Raw genomic sequence first — 18,354 nt, 5'->3', positions numbered from 1 at the left:
ATTTTTACAGCTTGTCCTTTATAATGTTGACAAAATAATAGAAGGGAAAATGACACAATATTTTACTGCATATGTCAGCAGACTAATTAGGAGCCTTTGTTTGCTTACCTACTAATAAAAGACAAGTTGTCTTGTATGATAAATAAATGATAAATGGGTTATACTTGTATAGCGCTTTTCTACCTTCAAGGTACTCAAAGCGCTTTGACAGTATTTCCACATTCACCCATTCACACACACATTCACACGCTGATGGCGGGAGCTGCCATGCAAGGCGCTTACCAGCAGCCATCAGGAGCAAGGGTGAAGTGTCTTGCCCAAGGACACAACGGACGTGACTATGATGGTTCACTATTTTATTTAAGGACATAATTGCAGTAAGAAACATTTGTTTAATGTACCCTAAGATTTTTTGTTAGAATAAAGCCAATAATGCCGTTTTTTGTGGTCCCCTTTATTTAGAAAAGTATTGAAAAGTATCGGAATACATTTCGGTACCGGTACCAAAATATTGGTATCGGGACAACACTAGAAGCTGGCAACTAGAGCGCTAATCAGATGCTGGCAACTACAGTGCTAATCGCTAGCTATTTTTAATGCAAACATTAATACAATAATATATAATTTTATTTTAAAACTGCAAGTTACTGTAGGGTGTCCATGCTAATGCCGTTTATAAATAACACTACAGTGTGTTGGATCAATATTAGTATGGAGTTTTTTCTTGCCCTGATGTGGGATCAGAGCCAAGGATGCCGTTGTGGTTTGTTCAACCCTTTGAGGGATTGGTGATTAAAGGGCTATATAAATAAACTTTGATTGATTGATTGATTGATAATTAATTTTATCAATTTTATTTAAGGTAAATAGTGCATTTACGCCACTTCATAGCATTTTAACCCAATTACAAATGTTTATTTCTAGGCCATGCAAACCCATAAATTGTCTTATTTTAGTTGTCTCGTACTAGCAAAGCTGTTTTTGTGATGAATTTGAGTTATAATAGATGTATATAACATAGTATAACTGAAATAAAATAGTATTTACTATTTTTTCTTATTGTAAAAGTATAATGTATAATTTTTTCTTTAATAAAAGTGAACTATGTTCCTTATATTAAAAATATTATATATTATCTACCTTTGTCTTGAATAAAAACTTCTTTAAAATGTTCTTATTTTATTAGCATTATACTGTCTTCTAGTTATTTTTACTTGAAATACATCAATTTGTTTTATAAATCCTAATCCATTCTTCTTAAATTATTATTTAATTTGTATTTCGTATTCCGCTCTCTTAACGTTATTATTCGGTTTGGGTTAACCAATTTATATTTCTTAGGAGAATGACATTTGTCAAGTTTAGAAACTTTTTTGTCAGTTTAACTAAAATAAAATTTGACATGCTATTTTGGACCCTATACTATTAGCTACAATGCTAATTAAACAATTTCAATCATTATTTGTATCGGTCTACTATTAGTCATTACCTTTAACGACATGCAGTCAGACAACATGCAAAAATATAAATACATACTTCAATTTGGTTGGTGTATTTTGTTCAAAGTTGAATTTCAGTGCAAGCTCTCTTCGCTTCTCTCTACAAATGGCTTACCGTTCAAAAAAACGCACAAATGTAAACAAATGTAAATGTCTCCTTTTTTATTATAGTCTATGTTTTGTTCAATACACATTGTTTTAAGTACAAACTTTCTTTCTTTCTTTAGTTTATTTCGAACATGAACACACTTACAGTATAATACATGACACAATTTCATATCATTTCACTTTACATCATGTCCGAAAAGGAGTAAGATGAAGCAAAGCTTATTTAATCCTACCCCTTTCCCACTTCAGAGCGTTTACAAATACATAGAATCATTTACTGACCTTTTTATGTAATAAAATAACGTCTGTGAATTAGTATACACAACAGTTTTGTAATATGTAATTCATTAATTCAGTCATTGTGAACATACTGAGATGAAGAATATCTTATTTTCAATAAGGTTGAAAGTATTTCTCATAATTCTTCTTTGTACTTTGTAAGCACTATTATTTTGAACAACCTCTTAAACTGGATCATATCAGTACAATGTTTAACTTCTTTACTTAATCCATTCCATAATTTAATTCCACATACTGATATGATAGAGGTTCTAAGTGTTGTACGTGCATGCAAATGTTTTAAATCAGATTTTCGTCTAAGGTTATATTTCTCCTCTTTAGTTGAGAAGAATTGTTGTACATTCTTTGGTAGCAGGTTGATGTAGTAAAATGATGTAATTTGCTTTGTACATCATTTTAGCTGTTTGCAATTTTACCAAATCACCGAACTTTAATATTTTTGACTCAATAAATAATGGGTTTGTATGTTCTGTATATCCAACATTATGTATTATTCTAACTGATATTTTTTGTAACACGGTTAGCGAATGTAGCGAGTTATTTCCCCATATTTCTACACATTAACTCAGATATGGTAACACTAGTGAGCAGTAGAGAATATGAAGTGATTTTTGGCCCAGGACGTACTTTGCTTTATTCATTATTGAAATGTTTTTTGCCACCTTATGTTGCATGTTTTGTATATGAGATTTCCAGTTCATTTGATCCTCTATTAATACTCCCAAAAATCGTGTTTCTTTTACTTTAACTTAGAATAGTATTGAATATACCTACCTTCAAATAATGCCTAACGTCAGACCTAGAAAAAGTAACTCCATTGTGCCATTTAATGGAGCCAAATTGGTTGCTACTAGTAGATGTAAGTTTGGTCAAAGGTATTTTGGCTATTTACTATTTTGCATTTTGCTTTATTTTCCTGGATATATAATGACCTTAAACTGATGTTATGTTTAATTATATCAAAATAGCAGTGATGTCTAATGTCTAACATAGTTTTTTAAATAATAATTGACCCAATATTTTTAATTGTCATTACGCCGTGGGAATATTTGTTTTCTATGGAAGTATTATTGTAGCAAAATTATTTGCAAACACGTATCTCAATCTATGCGTGTGTAATCCAATTTGCATGCACGTGTACTAATGTGTGTGTCTGTATATCAATCAGAGTGTGTGTATTTAGATTTGCACACGTGTGTTTTAAGTTGTCTGTCTGTCCCTAATCAGAAATAACCCTTGATAGTCTGTCTACTTACATGTGACTTGTGTGACACCTCTGTCGTGTAGGATTTGAGCGAGCGTGTCCGGATTTGTGAGTGTGTAATACAACTTGTGCGCGCGCATTCAGAAGTGCGTGCGTTTAATAAAATCTGCGTGTGCATATCTGAGGTGTGCCTACATTTAACCAAACACGGAAGACACTACGCAATTTAAACCAATGTACAGATGATGTGCGTGAAAGAGAGACGCCAAGACGTTTTTACGTTGTTTCGGATTTGTTTAAATTGCGTAGTGTCTTAAATGTTAAAAGTAGGCCCAGTGGATTGATGGCTTGGTCTGGGATTGGTTATTTTGATCTGTCTGTACAGCGATTTTAACGTGTAAAAAGAGTTGTTTGTCTGTAACTCCCCCTTGCCTTTCCTTATACTCACCACTAATCGGTGCCTTAAACCTTTCTCACACACACGCTTATAATCTCCATACACTACTGTATATTTTTTTCATAATAATAAACTTTGGCGTTTGCAGCTTGCTGTAGAACGAGTAACTCTGATTGATTGATCAAAATAACCAATCCCTGACCAAGCTATCAATCCACTGTGCCTACATTTAACCAACCACGGAAGACACTACACAATTCAAACCAATCAAGTAAGGCGGGTCTTGGCATCTCTTTCACGCACCTCAGCTGTACGTTGTTTCTCATTGGTTTAATTTGCGCACACGTTGTATTACACGCTCACAAATCTAGATGTGTTCGCTCAAATCGTACACCGCAGAAGTGTCGCAAAAGTCACGTGTAAGTAGACAGCCTGTAGGAGCCTAAATGCTCTTTAAGTTAATTTACATGTTATGGAAGGTGCTTTATGTTTATTCAACCAAAATGGGACTATTTAATTTATTTGCATAATATGACAATGTATATATCGCATGCTTAAAGTAATTATAAGGCTCATTTTATTTGTAATTATTACACTACAGACTGCACTGGGATGCGGAGTGTGGGAGCCTCGACCAGGCCTTTTTGAAGGCCCCGCAGGGCAAAGCATCAGGCACTACTGCTTCGGCACTGCATGCTCGACTTGATGAAAAGCGAAGAGAGCGTTGGTCAGAGGCTGTCAACACCATCGACTTCACGCACTTCAGCCGGCTGGCATGCAATACAGTCTACAACCTGACTGGCCGATTGAGACGATTGCATCGCCCATACCCCATCTCTGCGAACTATATTGCATTGCAATTGGTAAAGAATAGGGTCTATGGAACAAAAGATCGCGAATCAGCCAAACTTTTGAATCCAATCCAATCCACTTTATTTATATAGCACGTTTAAACAACAAAAATGTTTCCAAAGTGCTGCACAAAAATATTAAAAACAAGATTCAAATATTATCCTTAGCTCCACCAATGACTGAATAAAAACAAAATAAATAAAATATAAAACCAATATAAAAACAATATACAAATAAATATGATCAAAAATGATTTTAAAAGGTAAAACCAATTAAAACAATAAATAGAAATAAAAATTTTAAAAAGCCCACAGAGGACCACACAACTCACGTAGTGTTAAAAGCCAGAGATTAAAAGTGGGTCTTAAGACAAGACTTAAAACACTCCACAAGGAGGATCAAGGAACAAGGAGGTGGCTGAACTCTGGAGGATCCCTACACACCCTGGTGAAACAATCTCTGGAGATTTTAGGATTTTAGAGGAGTTTGCCAGTGCCCTACAGTTGCTTAAGTCTGGAAAAGCTTCGGGGCCTGATTCAATCTGCAGGAGCTGTTCTAAAGTCCTGGCTAAACAAGTTCCTATCTTTCTGCATGCGCACTCACTGCGCAAAAAGCTAACAACACGCGTTGGGCTTTTGAGACGACTGGCTGGATCTAGCTGGGGTGCTGGCGGTGTTAGACTTCGTACAGCCACCCTTGCCTTGGTCCACTCTGCCGCTGATTACTGCACACTTACTTGGTGTCGTAGTGCTCACACTCGTCTCATATATAAGCCGAATAACGACGCTTTGCGTTTAGTGACTGGATGCCTGCGTCCCACACCAACGAACAATCATTCCATCTTAGCAAGTATTCAACCATCTGAGCTTCGTCGCAAGAGAGCCACAGTGTCTCTAGCACGCCGAGCACTGGAGCCTGGGCACCTTCTTCATGACCGACTTCTGTCTCCTCCTCTTAGAGGTCACCGGCAGCTTAAATTGATACACCCATTTGTCCCTGCTGCTTTGGAATTGCTAAATGACTTTAACCAGTGAAGCAAATTGGGCAGACTACAAATGGAACATGGAATGGCGGGAAAACTCTTCCAGACTCCATGATTACATCCCTGAGACCAGTACATCCCCACCGGGAATATGCTTTCCCAGGCCTGCTTGGGTCAGGCTTGTACTGGCGTCGGCCTCTTCCGCTCAACTATGTGCAAATGGGGTATGGCTTCATCTGCGGCGTGTGAGTCTGGTGCACAGGAGCAGACTGCAAACCTCATCATAACATCCTGTCCCATATACCGCCATCCTAATGGGAATCGTGGTCTGGCAGCAGTGGACGAGAGCTTGGTCAGTTGGCTGTTAAACACTTACCCAGCTGGATAGTGGTTACACCTCTAATCAACATCTTTATACAAATGAAGAAGAAGATTGCTGCCTGTCCTCGAGATAAGTTTTAAACCATTCTTTTACTTGAGCAGATATTTTGAAATGTCGGAGTTTATTTATCCAAACGCTGTAGTCCACAGTATCAAAGGCCTTTTTGAGGTCTCGAAACAGCGCACCAACAACTGGACCTTTGTCGACAGCTCTTAATTTGAGCAAGTAACAGTAAACGGTTTCTGTGCTGTAATTTTGCCTGAACCCAAATTGTTGGGGCTGGAGCAGTTGGTTTGACTCCAGGTGTTCTATTAATTTTTCTGCAACTACCTTCTCCAAGATTTTAGACACAACAGGAAGGATAGAGATAGGCCTGTAATTGTTAGGCGAGTCCTTTTCGCCTGTCTTGTAGATCGGTGTTACTCCAGCGGTTTTCCAGCACTTTCGAAATGTATTAAATCGAATAGAAAGATTTACTAGGTGTGTGATAGGCTCCAACAGAGTATCCTGGTGCTTTTTAAGCAGAGCTGTGCTAAGGTCATGCATGTCTTTTGACATCGAGTTGCTCATGTTTGATAGGATTTTATTCACTATGTCATTGGACACTTCCTTCATGCAAAAATTATCAATATTTTCCAGATGTATGTCTTCTGGATAAAGTACTGTGTTATTAAATGTATTTGATAGTTCATGCACTGAATCATTTAAAAAAAACTGTTCAGAGAATTAGCCATAGACTCTTTGTCATTAATTATGCCTCCTTGTACTTTTAGAGAGTCAGTTTTTTGGTGTTTTTTACTTGGATTAGTTAGGCCATTTATATGTTACCAAAGTTCAGAGTTACTTCCCTTTGTCTCTTCACTGTTTTTAGTGAGATAATTAGTGTTGCTTCTTCGTAGCTGATTAATAACTTGATTTCTGAGGCCAGTATAAGCCAAAAAGATCAACTGTATTTTTTTGTTTTTAAGGATTTTTTGGGGGGCCCTATCACGTTTTTTCATTGTTAGCAATATGTCATTGTTAAACCTTGGGAGAGAGTAGTTTTTTTGCTCTCTTTATCCAGGTCTTTGTGTACTTTTTAATCAACTTATTCAGTCTAGTTATAAATGTATTTGCGCCAATATTTATGTCATGTTGGTAGAGCGGTCGTGCCAGCAACTTGAGGGTTCCAGGTTGGATCCCCGCTTCCGCCATCCGAGTCACTGCCCTTGTGTCCTTGGGCAATGCACTTTACCTGCCTGCTCCCAGTGCCACCCACACTGGTTTAAATGTAACTTGTGGGTTTCACGATGTAAAGCACTTTGAGTCACTGGAGAAAGACGCTATATAAATATAATTCATTAAAATATGTTCCAGTTTATTTGATTTACTTCTTGTTAAAAATCAGGTAAGTATGATTTAGGTACTCCTGTGATTTTATAATAGAGAAACATTTTTTTAGTTCATTTTGGAAACAATTAGAATCATGTTATGGTCTGAGAGCCCTGTAATGAGATGGTGTGTTTTTGTTATACTTTCTGGCCTAGTTGTAAAGATCAGATCGATTAGAGTTTTACTATTCCTTGTAATTCTGGTGGGGTTTTCTATTAGTTGTTTATATTTAAATTGTACCACAATGGATTTAAATGTACTTTTTCTCTCTATCAGTTTATATTAAAGTCTCTCATAATAATACATTCAGTGCAATCATCCATATTTGAGAGACATTTTTTAAAATTCATCATTAAATGTTTACCATATGAAGGTGGGTTGAAAAAACAAGAATAATACATTTCATGTTAGGAGACTTGCAGACCAAGACATTCCAAGTTCACATTAATATTAACCACTTCACATTTGAACTTGAACTTGAGTGTAAAAACTTAACGTAGTTCACTTTCAACTATTCAAGTCACAAAATGTAAATGGAGTATTGTTGACGCTTTTTCAATGGTTATTTATCGGATTTTATGGGCGGAATAATGGAGCTCCCATTGGCTCCGCAGTAAGCGGACTTTTATTTAAGTTTATTTAATATTTAGAACGCATTAAAAAAAATACATCCGTCGTCATGTCTTTCATAATGATTGTGAACGATAGGCAAAATTCCTAGAAAGGTGCAGTTCCCATTTAAGGTGGTGTCCTTAAATAAGTGCCGGTATCTAGTAGGACCGATAATCAACATTTCCATTTTTAAGATGCAAAATGTTGCTGGACATCCATTATTTGATTTAATTTAGACACACCTCCAGGTGACTACAATCTGGCATGTCAGCTTTAGGTGCAATGGACGTCGAGTGGATGATGTTGCCTAGCGACAGCATATAGTGGCTACAAAGTGCAATGCCAAGAACCCAACCCTGTGGAACTCTGCACGTTACCTTAACATGCTCTGAGGTCACGTTGTTATGGGAGACGCACCGCATTCTTTCAGTAAGATAGGAATCAAGCCAAGAAAAGGTTAAGTCTGACATACCGATACGTGTTTTGATGCGTTCTAATAGAATGTTATGAACGACGGTATCGATCAAGTAGCAACAATATGGATGACGTATCAGCATCCACAGTTGTCAATAGATTATTAGTTAGTTTTGCGAGGGCTGATTCAGTAGAGTGCTTTGCCCTGAAACTGTGATTGTTAGACGCTAAGTGTTTATTTAGCAGCTGTGCAACAATTTTTTTCGAGGATTTTCGAGATAAAGGTAACGCGGGACACCGGCCGGTAGTTTAGCAGGAGGTCAGAATCACGGTTTGGTCTTCTGAGCAGAGGATGAATAACCGCTGTTTCGATTGCTAAAGGAACAGTACCAGAGGAAATACATAAGATAATATTTAGCACTGATGGTCCCGCGACCCCAGAAAGGGACAAGCGGTAGGAAATGGATGGATGGGATGGGTCCTAATATTACAAACAGCTCCTTATTAAGTTTCCCAAGAAGTGAATCAAGTAAACATGTTGTTGGTTTTGTCTCATTTACGAGTCACAGGGTTTATTTTAATGTTTTTTGTTCAAAAACAACCACTTTGCAAGGTTTGAGGCACTTAACACCCCTCCGGCAAGGAAATCCATCTCTCGCCCTGATGAGCAGCCGCTCAACCTGGACAAAGCGGATGTCCGGAAAACCCTGAGGAGAGTGAACCCCCGGAAAGCAGCAGGACCGGATGAAATTCCGGGCATGGTGCTTAAGGGATGTGCAGACCAGCTGGCTGGGGTTCTCACAGACATCTTCAACACCTCGCTGACCCAGGCTGTGGTACCATCATGTTTTAAGACGGCCACAATCATTCCAGTGCCTAAAAAACCTACAATCTCCTCCCTCAATGATTATCGCCCCGTTGCACTCACCCCCATCATAATGAAGTGCTTAGAGAGGCTGGTAAAGGAATACATTGTCTCCAGACTTCCCCCCACATTCGACCCATACCAGTTTGCTTATCGCCCTAACCGCTCCACAGAGGACGCCATCTCCTCTGCACTCCACCTGAGCTTAGAAGATCTGGAAGAAAAGGACACAAACGTGCGGGTGTTGTTTCTGGACTTCAGCTCGGCGTTCAACACCATCATCCCGCAGCACTTGGTGAGCAAACTGGCCCCCCTTGGATTCAGTACCCCCCTATGCAACAGGCTGCTTGACTTCCTCACAGACAGACCCCAGTCTGTGAGAGTGGGCGACAACACCTCCAGTGCCATCTCCCTGAGCACCGGCTCCCCCCAGGGCTGCGTCCAGAGTCCGCTGCTGTTCACGTTGATGACCCATGACTGCTGCGCCAGGTCCACTACCAACCACATTGGGAAGTGTGCGGACGACACAACAGTAGTGGGCCACATCCGTGGCAACAACGACTGGGACTAGAGGGAGGAGGTGAAACAGCTGGTTGACTGGTGCAGAACCAACAACCTGGTCCTGAACGTCGACAAGACCAAGGAGATCATCATCGACTTCAGGAAGCACCAGTCCAGCCACACTCCACTCTTCATTAACGGCACAGCGGTGGAGATGGTAAGCAGCACCAAGTTCCTGGGGGTGCAGATAACTGACAATATAACCTGGTCCCTACACACCGGAGCTCTTGTAAAAAGAGCTCAGCAGCGCATGCACTTTTTGCGTCGGATGAAAAGAGCACAGCTCCCTCCCCCCATTCTCACCACATTCTACAGAGGCACTATAGAGAGCCTGCTGACCAACAGCATCTCTGTCTGGACTGGAGCCTGCAGTGCCTCAGACTGGAAGTCTCTGCAGAGAGTGGTGAGGACGGCGGAAAAGATCATCAGGACTAATCGTCCTCCTATCCAGGAGATCGCAAAAAGCCACTGCCTGACCAGGGCTCAGAAAATCTGCAGAGACTCCTCTCACCCCCACCAAGGACTGTTTTCACTGCTGGACTCTAGAAAGAGGTTCCGCAGCCTCCGTAGCAGAACCTCCAGGTTCTGTAACAGCTTCTTCCCTCAGGCCATAAGACTCTTGAATGCATTAAAATAATCCCCTCAATTCTCCCCAAAAATGGATTAACTCACTGGATTATAAAGACAATACAACATACATCCATAAACGTGGATGCATATACAAAAGTGCAATATATTTCTGTACAGTAATCAATTTATTTACAAACCCCGTTTCCATATGAGTTGGGAAATTGTGTTAGATGTAAATATAAAAGGAATACAATACAACCCATATTCAGTTGAATATGCTACAAAGACAACATATTTGATGTTCAAACTGATAAACATTTTTTTTTGTTGCAAATAATCATTAACTTTAGAATTTGATGCCAGCAACACGTGACAAAAAAGTTGGGAAAGGTGGCAATAAATACTGATAAAGTTGAGGAATGCTCATCCAACACTTATTTGGAACATTCCACAGGTGAACAGGCAAATTGGGAACAGGTGGTTGCCATGATTGGGTATAAAAGTAGATTCCATGAAATGCTCAGTCATTCACGAACAAGGATGGGGCGAGGGTCACCACTTTGTCAACAAATGCGTGAGAAAATTGTTGAACAGTTTAATAAAAACCTTTCTCAACCAGCTATGCAAGGAATTTAGGGATTTCACCATCTACGGTCCGTAATATCATCAAAGGGTTCAGAGAATCTGGAGAAATCACTGCACGTAAGCAGCTAAGCCTGTGACCTTCGATCCCTCAAGTTGTACTGCATCAACAAGCGACATCCGTGTGTAAAGGATATCACCACATGGGCTCAGGAACACTTCAGAAACCCACTGTCAGTAACTACAGTTGGTCGCTACATCTGTAAGTGCAAGTTAAAACTCTCCTATGCAAGGCGAAAACCGTTTATCAACAACACCCAGAAACGCCGTCGGCTTCGCTGGGCCTGAGCTCATCTAAGATGGACTGATACAAAGTGGAAAAGTGCTCTGTGGTCTGACGAGTCCACATTTCAAATTGTTTTTGGAAACTGTGGACGTCGTGTCCTCCGGACCAAAGAGGAAAAGAACCACCCGGATTGTTATAGGCGCAAAGTTGAAAAGCCAGCATCTGTGATGGTATGAGGGTGTATTAGTGCCCAAGACATGGGTAACTTACACATCTGTGAAGGCGCCATTAATGCTGAAAGGTACATACAGGTTTTGGAGCAACATATGCTGCCATCCAAGCAACGTTACCATGGACGCCCCTGCTTATTTCAGCAAGACAATGCCAAGCCACGTGTTACATCAACGTGGCTTCATAGTAAAAGAGTGCCGGTACTAGACTGGCCTGCCTGTAGTCCAGACCTGTCTCCCATTGAAAATGTGTGGCGCATTATGAAGCCTAAAATACCACAACGGAGACCCCCGGACTGTTGAACAACTTAAGCTGTACATCAAGCAAGAATGGGAAAGAATTCCACCTGAGAAGCTTAAAAAATGTGTCTCCTCAGTTCCCAAACGTTTACTGAGTGTTGTTAAAAGGAAAGGCCATGTAACACGGTGGTGAACATGCCCTTTCCCAACTACTTTGGCACGTGTTGCAGCCATGAAATTCTAAGTTAATTATTATTTGCAAAAAAAAAAAAAAAAGTTTATGAGTTTGAACATCAAATATCTTGTCTTGGTAGTGCATTCAATTGAATATGGGTTGAAAAGGATTTGCAAATCATTGTATTCTGTTTATATTTACATCTTACAGAATTTCCCAACTCATATGGAAACGGGGTTTATATATCTGCACCTTATTGCTCTTTTATCCTGCACTACCATGAGCTAATGCAACGAAATTTCGTTCTTATTTGTACTGTAAAGTTCAAATTTGAATGACAATAAAAGGAAGTCTAAGTCTATGTCTAAGTCTAAAAAGAGAGACATTATTTTGGGGAGCAATATCCATAGTAGATACATTCTTATCTGCGTTAATAGAACCCAGTTAGAGTTGGGACGCGTTATCATTAATCTTCTTTCTAATGAGCTACATTTTTTGGAAAAGAATTGCATAAAGTCATCAGCAGAGTGGGTGGAACTACTGGGAGAAGTCCCTCGTTGGGTTAGCGATGCTACTGTATTGAAGAAATATTTAGGATAATTTTTATTAAGGCGGATGAGATTAGAGTAATAATTACTTTTAGCTAAGGTGCTAAGGCGTGTTCATATAAGTTATTAAACTATCGCTCCATGCTTGATAGAAAACCTCAAGTTTAGTCGCACGCCATTTGCGTTCTAGCTTTCTACATTGATAGTTTAACAGCTCTGGTTTCTTTTATGGGCCTTTTTTTACCATCAATGCTCAGGGCATCATTAAAGTTTTTAGTAAGGTTATCAATAGAACCCACATAATTTGGGAATCCATCATGCTGCCCCACGCCATCTTAAAATAAAGTATTTTATTTTCCTATATTCAAACACAGTGTTACTGTTCAAACTGTGTGTCATGTTACAGTGGCCAAAAATATTAAATATTCTTGTTAAATAAAACTTCTGTCTTGTTTTTAATGAGTACTTAGGCCTACCACGCAATTATGGTGGTGCTTGGAGAGCCAAGTTTTTCTTAGGTGGTGCTTAGTGAAAAAAGTTTGAGAACCACTGGTCTCATTCATACAATACTCTTGCCTCTGTGTTTATAATCTTGACCGAATAGATTTTTAAAGAGCTTTCATTGAAATAAGCTTCCATTTACAAAACGTAGCTACCTCCAAAGTACACTGACGTCACATAGGCGTTGCTTTTAGCTACTTGACTCCACCCACTGCTGACGTCACGAGGGTTATTTTTCCCCCCCAGCGCGAGTTCCGCCATTTTAATTTCCTGCTTTCAAAGGACGGGAGAAGTCACTCGAACAGTACTCGAAATGCTCGGCCGTTTAGCGTAACATAGGGGGTGATTTTGTTTTGATTTTTCAGAAAGGGAACACAAACAACCTACACCGAGTGGTTTTCCGACTATTTAGTGGTTAATTTTCAGCTTGAGAGTCGCAATGCCGAGCCACCCGCTGCGAGTAGCGGTTGTGTGCTCGAGCAACCAGAACCGCAGTATGGAAGCTCACAATATCCTCAGGTAAAGAGGGGCAAGCCGGGGAAAGAAGACGACCAAACGACGACGAAAATGTGCCTTTATCGAGTTGTGTTGTGAAGTGGTTATCAGCCGCCGACATTGCGGACTTGCTGGGCCTCCGCAGTCCAACAATGGACTCCCTATAAGTGCCGTGTCACGCCGGCTGTGAAACTCTCCGTTAAAACCTTCTCATTTGGACATGGCTCATTCCTTACACGGCCTTTAATGTCAACTCAGTCAATGTTTTTTAAATAGCCGGACATGTAGCTATTTATTTATTTAACTTTTAATCGCCATCTACGTAGAAGAGCGACCCCTCGGCGGAAAGTTCCGGAAGGGCGGAACTGCAGCCTCGCGACATTTGATGACGTAAAAGAGCGGTGCTGCCCCTTATGGTCACTCATGTTATGACAGTTTATATATTGTGTGTAAGAAATGACAGACAGGCAAATTGAATAAATTCAGGATAAAATCTACTAAATCGTATTATAAAATGTATCTCCAAAAATCCTACATCCATGCTTCCAAGACTTTAGTCATGTATTACTTGCAGCAGTTTGGAGGAATGTCAACTAATTTCAATGCTTGTGCTTTCTCCTATCTTGCAGTAAACGTGGATTTGACGTGCGCTCGTTTGGGACTGGCACCCACGTGAAGCTACCCGGTCCTGCCCCAGACAAACCCAATGTGTACGACTTCAAAACAACATATGAACAGATGTACAGCGACTTGGTCCGCAAGGACAAGGAACTGTATCCCCAGCTCTCTTTCACACACACACAGACATGCTTACTTTGACACAGGCTGGATAAGTATCAACATGTACATGCATATTTATTAGGAATTAACACGTATGGACATGAGGACAGTGGATGCCAAGAAATTTATATTTTTTTAAGCATATTGTTGCAGGATGATAGTTGTGAAGAAAATGGCAGACAATTAAAATAATGGAGATGTTTCAGAAAGGAGTGACGAGAGTCTATTCCGTTTTTGACTACAATTGAAGGGTGATAAGAGATTTAAATGGGCTACCAAATGAAGCTAAAACAAACCTTGTCTGTTGTATGTGCCGTTTGCATGCTTATCTGTACTTAATGGAAAGTGTAGCACATTGTGTTTATCGGACAAAAACTTAATTAGGATCTGTAGCAAAAAATAATTGGCGCCTCATAATGCATTTAGAGGGAATCGTTTTTTTAAGGAATATTAAGTGAATTCTACTACATAGTTTTGGGTCCACGTTTCCAGAAAGCTTTAAGGACCAGGGGGCTGAACATCTCTCCACTATTATTTTGTATATTCCTGAGAACCTACTGTTTTAAGGACCGCAGACTGCAAAAAAGTTGAGACAACCTAATGTTGTGCAAAGGTTTTATTCCAGCAATTAAATGAACAAGGTGAAACTAGTATATGACATAGGCTTATAACATGCAACTCAAGATATTTCAGGCTTTATTTTGATGATTATGGTTTAGTTTATGAAAACCTCAAATTGAAAATCTCAGAAAATTTGGTGTTGTCAAAAACTGTTATAATCATAAATACTGGCTTCGTGTATCTCACTTTGCATGTAATGAGTTAGTCACGTTAGTTTCACATTTGAAGTTGAGTTGCTGACACATGAATTTTGCACAATATTCATGCACCTGGGCATAGGTTGATTGGAAACACTAAATTGGCCCTAGTGTGTGAATGTTTATCTTTGTTGGCCCTGTGATGAGGTGGTGACTTGCCCAGGGTGTACCCCGAATGCAACTGGGATAGGCTCCAGCACCCCCCGTGGCCCCAAAAGGGATAAGTGGTAGAAAAAAGGATGGAATCTTGATTTTTTATTTTTTTTTTAGTTTGACCTTTATATAACTACTCGTGTGTTTTTAGGAGTCTGCTGCAAAAAATGTTAAGTCTATTCCAAGTGTTTTGAGCTTGTAGGTCTGGTATTATTCCCAGGCCGCCAGTTGAATAGCTCTGCCGTAGACCCTTAGGACAAACAAGTTCTTCATATCTATAGGTTTAGAACATGATTTTTTGTTTTGTTTTTTGCATTATACTTATACTGTGCAACTTTGAGTACATTTGCATTATCTAATACTGTATAATACTGTGTGATATGAGGCTGATGTGATTGTACTGGTGTACCTAATGAGGTGTCTATTGTATTCCTAATGGTGCACCAAAATCAAGTCTATTCAGCTTCCGAGATTAACTGCACAATGGCCTCTTGATGCCTTTTAATACTAAAATCAATCCTTAATATTAGTATAGGTATTAGCTTTCACAGAATAAATGTCGATTGCAGCAGGGAGAGCAGATTTTATATCCCCAATAATAGTGCTGTGCTTATTAATGCAGTTGTATCACCTGCATGTGCCCGAAGGCTACCACTAGAGGGTGCTGTTTCTCGCTGTACAACCTGCTGCTATGTCAGGACTAAGCATGCAAAATGTACTCTTAATTATTCCTGGAATGTACCAATTTCCACTCCCAGGCTTTATTGTCCTGTTCCATTGTCATACATCCCTTGACCCCAACACTTCAGATATACACAGAATGGAATCCTGCACATGCTTGACCGCAACAAGCGAATCAAGTCCAAGCCGGAGCGCTTTCAGAAGTGCAGGGAGAAGTTCGACCTGGTCATCACCTGTGAGGAGCGTGTCTACGACCAAGTGCTGGAGGGTGAGCAAGGCCCATTCCTGTCTAGTCTTTTTTTTGGGCCGCTTTACCATTTGTCTTTTTTCCTTCCGCCCACCAGACCTCAACTCAAGGGAGCAGGAAACCCTGCAGCCTGTACACGTCATCAACGTGGACATTCAGGACAACCACGAGGAAGCAACGCTGGGCGCCTTCCTCATCTGTGAGCTGTGTCAATGTGTGAGTGTCTGCTAGACAGAGAAGGTCCCGCATTTTAAGCACTTTTTATTAGGTACACTCGCACCGTCAACAAAGATAGATTTTTGTGGTTGTAATTTGTAACCATGTCAATCGGAGGAAAGAATGACCACACCCCACTACATCATGTGGCTGTTAATGAGATTTGCGGCGCCCCCTATGGGTTGTGCTGCACATGTCAAGTCACTATGGACAATGAGTTGCTGAGTCACACCCTTGTCTCCATAAAGATGTTCTGCTTAATGGGTGTCAATACATAGATTTAATGATGACACCACCATGTGGTGAACATGTCAGAAATAATAGCACAGATAATACAGAAGGGAAGCTTGTTCTGTCACATTTTCACCTTTTAGGAGTGAAGTGAATTACATTTATATAGCGCTTTTTCTCTAGAGACTCAAAAGTGCTCTACACAGTGAAACCCATTTTCTACATCTTTAAGCTCTATTTAAACCAGTGTAGGTGGCACTGGTAACAGGTGAGTAAAGTGACTTCCAATGAAAAGCTTAGGACAAATTAAGGCATTGTTTAATATTGTATTTTATTACTTGGACTCCTGGGGATAGGCCGATTGGCAACACTAAATAGGCCCTAGTGTGTGAATGTGAGTGTGAATGTTGTCATTCTGTGTTGGCCCTGTGATGAGGTTGAGACTTGTCCAGGGTGTACCCAGCCTTCCACTCGAGTGTGCAGTTGGGATAGTTTCCAGCCACCCCTGCGACCCTGACAAGCACATGTTGTAGAAAATGAATGGATGGGTTTCACAAAATTATACAATATCTTGTGCTTTAACATTGCACTTTTTAAATAAATAAATAGTGAAAGTCATGTTAAATACAGAGAAAAAAATACAATAATGGTAGCACAAAAAGGACAAAAACTACACCCCCATTGCTATTTTCTTATGCATACAATTTTCAGTCATCCTAATGGCATATCATATTTTATCATTTAAATAGAAATGATGTGCTCACGTATGCTAATCAAATATATATGTGTGTGTGTGCGTGTATATGTATTTATATATAATACACACACGTATTTTACAGTGTGTAATATTATCATGTATAATAAAGATGTTGACAGTGTCAAGCAAAGCTGAGTATTATCTTTGCCACTCATAATTGTTGGACAATGCATGTGTACCTAATGAAGTGTCCAGTTGCAGTATAACTAATTTGCTGAGGCAGATAAATAATGTAAAATCAATCTAAAGCAACCTGGGTTTTTTGTTGTTGTTAATATATATGTGTTGCACAGATCCAGCACACGGACGACATGGAGAACGAAATTGACGAGCTGCTGCAAGAGTTTGAGGACAAGAGCAACAGGCCTTTCCTTCACACGGTCTGCTTCTACTGACCTGCAATAAGCACACACGCCTCAAGGTCATAACCACAGCATACACTTGCTCCCACACGACCAGCCAGGATATGGTTAAGGTAAACAATCAATGCAGAGCGCCCTCTGCTGCTGACCCTTAGCCTTTATTCCAAGCCACGCCTCCTCAGGGAGTGCCATGACGTCCTGCCCTGACATTTGACACTCTGATTTTCCCGTAATCATGCTGATCTTATTTGATTTTTATGTTTTTTTCTGTGTGGTATTTCTAAAGGACGTCTATTTGTTTTGAGGATGGACAATGACTTGAAAGGAATGTTTGTGTTGTGGTTCAAAAAAAGTTGTGATGAGTAACCAAACTTGAAGTTCCAACATTGTCTTTCAGGGCGCTTTTTTTTTTCTATATCTTTCAAGAAAAAGATGCATTGTCAGCTCAGAGTGCCTGATTTGTACATAGAATCTACTAAAAAAAATCTAAGAATTATTTAAGACTCAATTTATTTCATTTGTAACTCCATCATGTGGTCGCTTCATTCCTGTTGCATGAATACTTGACTTTGTCAGTTGAAATCTTTAGTCCCACAGTTAAAATGCTTAGAATGTGTCATTTTCATAACCATCTTATTCCATTCTAATCAATTTGCAGTGCAACTTGCATTTTCATTTCCAGACAAATCTTTTATTTCAGTTCCAGTATTAAGGCACATTAGTGTTTTCAATGTTAATGGCACATGAAGTTATCTTGTGTAACTACAGCGGCTTCCATTTTTGTTCATCTGGGATTCTACATTCGCAAACAAGCCTAGTCTTTTAAACGGCTCTTTTAAGTGACCGATGAGAATCAATTTTCCTTCGGAGTCATTTGTACATGTAAAATTTCCATGCTGCTGTCATAATTGAACAATACCAAGTGTACAACGATG

At 39.6% G+C, this 18,354-nt stretch overlaps 1 protein-coding gene across 1 annotated transcript; it reads left to right on the top strand.

The window, feature by feature from the left end:
- The first annotated feature begins 12,931 nt into the window (after positions 1 to 12,931).
- ssu72 (SSU72 homolog, RNA polymerase II CTD phosphatase) lies at positions 12,932 to 17,915 on the top strand. Its single transcript, XM_062053273.1, has 5 exons — positions 12,932 to 13,198; positions 13,804 to 13,947; positions 15,735 to 15,874; positions 15,951 to 16,069; positions 17,351 to 17,915. Exons 1-5 carry the CDS (start codon positions 13,119 to 13,121, stop codon positions 17,450 to 17,452), a joined length of 585 nt encoding a protein of 194 aa, XP_061909257.1. The 5' UTR covers positions 12,932 to 13,118; the 3' UTR covers positions 17,453 to 17,915.
- The last annotated feature ends 439 nt before the right edge of the window (positions 17,916 to 18,354 follow it).

This window comes from Entelurus aequoreus, linkage group LG01, assembly GCF_033978785.1.
Source record: "Entelurus aequoreus isolate RoL-2023_Sb linkage group LG01, RoL_Eaeq_v1.1, whole genome shotgun sequence".
NCBI lineage: Eukaryota > Metazoa > Chordata > Actinopteri > Syngnathiformes > Syngnathidae > Entelurus > Entelurus aequoreus.
The sequence above is the reverse complement of the archived record's forward strand: the minus strand, read 5'-3'. Positions and strand labels throughout refer to the sequence as shown.